At 63.0% G+C, this 4,222-nt stretch overlaps 1 protein-coding gene across 1 annotated transcript; it reads left to right on the forward strand.

The window, feature by feature from the left end:
- The first annotated feature begins 2,138 nt into the window (after positions 1 to 2,138).
- Positions 2,139 to 4,222, forward strand: DUSP2 (dual specificity phosphatase 2). Its single transcript, XM_084901134.1, has 4 exons — positions 2,139 to 2,614; positions 2,709 to 2,830; positions 3,071 to 3,290; positions 3,398 to 4,222. The coding sequence occupies exons 1-4, from the start codon at positions 2,227 to 2,229 to the stop codon at positions 3,610 to 3,612; spliced, it is 945 nt and encodes a 314-aa protein (XP_084757260.1). The 5' UTR covers positions 2,139 to 2,226; the 3' UTR covers positions 3,613 to 4,222.

The raw sequence follows: 4,222 nt of genomic DNA on the forward strand, positions 1-4,222 counted from the left end.
GGACGAGACAGCCACGGATGACTCACCAAGGGTCGGGGGATCGTTAGTCAGAGCAGAAATAGGGTGGGATGTGGGCTACATTCTCTTCCCCCCTCTTCTTCCTGGGCCTCAGACTTTCACCAGGTATGGGGGTGGGGATTCCCCCAGTTTGGGAATGGGGGGAGGGGCAGGGGAGCCTTTCCTTTATGGTGGAAGTCAGGCCTCATTGAGCCTGTGTTCCAGAGCTGAAAAGCCCCACAGCAAATGGCATTGCATACGTGTAGCCACGACAGGCAGAGATCACTGCTTCTGGCCAGAGTGGTGGGCAGGGCCCCAGGGAGCCTGGAGCAAATTTCAGCAGTGCACCCCCACACTCACGGGAACTTCCAGAAAGGTCACCGCTCTCCCCAGGAGGCCCCACCCTGCCCAGCTGATTTCCTCCTGAGCCAGGATCCCAGCCGGCCAGTCCTCACTCCTCCTCCCCAAGGACAGAGCTTAAGCAGGTGACACCAGCCCCACGGTCAGCACGCCTGGGCCTGACTGTCCTTTCATGTGCTCTATAATTTGCCCCTGGAATCAGCCATTAAGTCATCTGCGGGCTGATGCCAAGGATAAGGCCCATATCGGACTCTGGGATCTGTGGCCCAGACTCCCAGGCTCTGCTGTGGCTTTGCTGAATCAGCCTCCAGACTGGCCTGGTAGAGAGGGCCAGCTCACTGCAGGTGCCCAGACAGTGGCATGGCCTCAGAGTCCTGGAACCAGTGTAGGCTAGTAGCTGCTCTATTCGGAGCCCCCATCTTTCTGATGAGGACACTGAGGCACAAGAGGGTGGTGTGATCTCAGGTATCCTGGGCACCTGTAAAGCTTCTCTCACCTGTGTCCCCTCTCCCCAGCAGCACACAGAATCAGCAAGCTGTCTCAGACATTGTGGAATTGCATACAGATCTGCTCTGGCACACAGACTCGGCAAGCCCAGTAGAGGGCTGGGGAGTACACAGGGGTCCCAGCTGCAGTCCTCCAAGAAGGTCTGTGCTGGGGGCCTACCGGGGAGCGGAGGGGTCCTCTGAGGGCACAGCGTGGTGACTCAGGGAAGGGGGCTGAGGAGGTTAGGATTGGGTGGCTGTGGGGGCAGCTCCAGGGCACTGTCCCCACCCACTTGAACTTTTCTGCTTTGGAGTTCGGATCCCCCCACACACCTGGGCTCACCACATCCTGCCCCAGGGCTTTCGGCTGGGGTGGGCAGAAGGATTGAGAGCTTCCGGTTCTTTCTGCTCACGGTCTTGCTGGAGCACCAGGGTCCCTGCCATCCAGGGGTCTGCTGCAGGAGGAAGGAGGCAGAGGGGGGGGGGGGGAGGGGAACAATGGAGGAGCAGGTTCTGGTAGCTCTTCTCCTTCCCCTTGGGGCCGCTCCTGAAATTCCCACGAGGTACCTGGGAGAGCCCAGCACCGTCAGCAGCAGAATTCCCCTCCAGAGCTGGCCTGTGATTTGGGGAAGTGCTTTGTTTGGGTCCCTGGGGTTTCCCTGGGCGGCTGGGGAGGAAGCCTTGCCGGCTCATACTGGAAACTCATCATGGGCCCCTGCCTCTTCCACCCCTCCCAGGCTGGGGTCCTCCTCACCCAGATGCCCAGGGTATTGGCCTCAGAGGACCAAGCTCTCGCCCAGCTTGGCCACTAACCTGCTGTGCTGAGTGCTGGCCTCGGCCATGCGAGCAGGGACGGGAAAGAGGAGGGGAAAGCAAGCCCCTCCCGCCAAGGTCGGGTAGAAGAGACAGTGACCCTCCGGTGCAGAAATCTCGGTGGTCAGCCTTCGTTGAAATACATTCCTCAGGGGAACACCCTGGGAGGAACAGAGAAAAGGGCTGGGGCACCAGGGCTCCAAGTCCCCGGGAGGGGGTGGGGGCTGTGCCTATGAGAGCTGCTGCCCGGGGCAGATCAAAAGGTGAGCACATGATTCCAGGCTGGTGCGTAAACGGGGATGTTTGGGCCCCACTGCTCCTGGCACACACTTCTCTCCAGAGGTGGTCCCCGTTTTACCCCAACGCACCCGCCCCCAGCCTGGGCTGAGCCCGCGTGAGGCTGCGGGGGCGGCACCGGCGCCTTCCTGCGCTGCCCTTATATGGCAATCCGGGGCCGAGCCCGGCCGGGCTACTTAAGGCCGGGCGCCCGCGGGCCGGGACGGCGGGGCCTGCCAGAGCCGGGGTAGGGGAGAAGTGGGGCCGCAGAGAAGGAGCAGGAAGAGGCCGGGCCATGGGGCTGGAAGAGGCGCGGGAGCTGGAGTGCGCGGCGCTGGGGGCGCTGCTGCGGGAGCCGCGGGAGGCCGAGCGCACGCTGCTGCTGGACTGCCGCCCCTTCCTGGCCTTCTGCCGCCGCCACGTGCGCGCCGCGCGCCCGGTGCCCTGGAACGGCCTGCTGCGCCGCCGCGCCCGCGGGCCCCCCGCCGCCGCCCTCGCCTGCCTGCTGCCCGACCGCGCGCTGCGGGCGCGCCTGGCCCGCGGGGAGCTGGCGCGGGCCGTGGTGCTGGACCAGGCCGGTGCCTCGCTTGCCACGTTGGCACCCGATTGCCCTGCCCGGGTGCTGCTGGCCGCGCTGCTGCACGAGACCCACGCCGGGCCCACCGCTGTGTGCTTCCTTCGAGGTGAGCGGCAGGGCCCCACTTCCCCTGCTCAGCCCAGCCCTCCCGCGCCCTTCCCTCCGGGCCTCCCGCTGACGAAGCCCCTTTCTCCCTGTAGGAGGCTTCGATGCCTTCCAGGCTTGCTGTCCCGACCTGTGCTCCGAGTCCGCCGCCCCAGCGACGCCTCCTCCTGGGGCAGAAAGCAACCGTTCCGACCCCAGGGTTCCCTTCTATGACCAGGTGAGTTGGAGATCAGGCCTCCTTGTCCCTGTTCCCCTGTGTCACTGTGCCTGGCGTGGGTCTGTGGGTCTGTGGGTGTTTGCAGCCTGTTTTGAGGCTCAAGGGAGATGTGTTTACCCGTGAGCGCTGTGTGCCCCTGGGTGTCCTCATACCCCAGGAGCCTGGTCTTGGTCAGCACTGGCGCAGGGCTCCTCCGGCCTGAGTGGGGAAGGCTCACCCGTTCTCTCCCCTCTTCCCCAGGGTGGCCCTGTGGAGATCTTGCCCTACCTCTTCCTGGGCAGCTGCAGCCACTCCTCCGACCTGCAGGGGCTGCAGGCCTGTGGCATCACCGCTGTCCTCAACGTCTCTGCCAGCTGCCCCAACCACTTCGAGGGCCTTCTGCGCTACAAGAGCATCCCGGTGGAGGACAACCAGATGGTGGAGATCAGTGCCTGGTTTCAGGAGGCCATAGGCTTCATTGGTACGGGGGGTACTTGGCCCCAGGATGGAGGGGTCCAGGGAGGGACTTGGGGCATGGTTTCCTCCCTGCTCAACCTCCCATCTGACCCCCGCCCATTTCCCTTGCAGATTCCGTGAAGAACAGTGGGGGCCGGGTGCTGGTGCACTGCCAGGCGGGCATCTCCCGCTCTGCCACCATCTGCCTGGCATACCTGATCCAGAGCCACCGTGTGCGGCTGGATGAGGCTTTTGACTTTGTTAAGCAACGCCGGGGGGTCATCTCCCCCAATTTCAGCTTCATGGGGCAGCTGCTACAGTTTGAGACTCAGGTGCTATGCCACTGAAGTGCCACAGCTGTGGCTCCAGGGCAGCTGGCCTGGGACAGCGAGGCTGCCTTGGGGACCTCACAGCCCCCCTCACCACAGGGAAACCCGCCCCTTGCTTGGAGTCTGGAAAGCTCCCGCAGGGGCGCTGCAAGTACAGGAATGCTGGACTCTCACCTGGTGCTCTTCTGCTAGGGGTCTGAGGGCTGGCCCTCATCTGGGGACAAGAGTGAGGGTTTGTCTACTTCCCTCCCTCCTCCCCATCCTCCGGCAGAAACTAACTGGACTTCACACCCGTGGATCCGGTGGTCCATTGTGTTGAAACCCTTGGCAGCCTGAGAGCCCAAGGAACAAGCTGTGACAGCCAGGAGCCCCACCTGCGGGTGGCGCCCCCCAGGGGCTGGAGCCTGAGCCCTGGCGTCCCTCGGGTGGGCCTCTGGCTTGTGTGTGTGTATTGGAAAGTTCACGCCGTGTCGGTGCTGGAAAGTTCTTTGTGTTCAACTGATATTTAACACCCCCTCCCCTACTTCCTCCCAGCCCTGTGGGCGGGGTTGGAAACTTAGCACTTTATATTTATACAGAACCTTGAGAATGTGTCAATAAAATATTGTTTTGTTTAAAAAAAAAATTT

Source organism: Pipistrellus hanaki, assembly GCF_964339955.1.
Source record: "Pipistrellus hanaki genome assembly, chromosome: 12".
In the NCBI taxonomy this organism is placed as follows: domain Eukaryota; kingdom Metazoa; phylum Chordata; class Mammalia; order Chiroptera; family Vespertilionidae; genus Pipistrellus; species Pipistrellus hanaki.

Coding starts and splice junctions, on each gene's coding strand:
- DUSP2 (XM_084901134.1), top strand. CDS start 2,227: ATGGGGCTGGAAGAGGCGCGGGAGCTGGAGTGCGCGGCGCTGGGGGCG. Junction 2,615..2,708: donor CGCTGTGTGCTTCCTTCGAG/GTGAGCGGCAGG, acceptor TTCTCCCTGTAG/GAGGCTTCGATGCCTTCCAG. Junction 2,831..3,070: donor GGGTTCCCTTCTATGACCAG/GTGAGTTGGAGA, acceptor CCTCTTCCCCAG/GGTGGCCCTGTGGAGATCTT.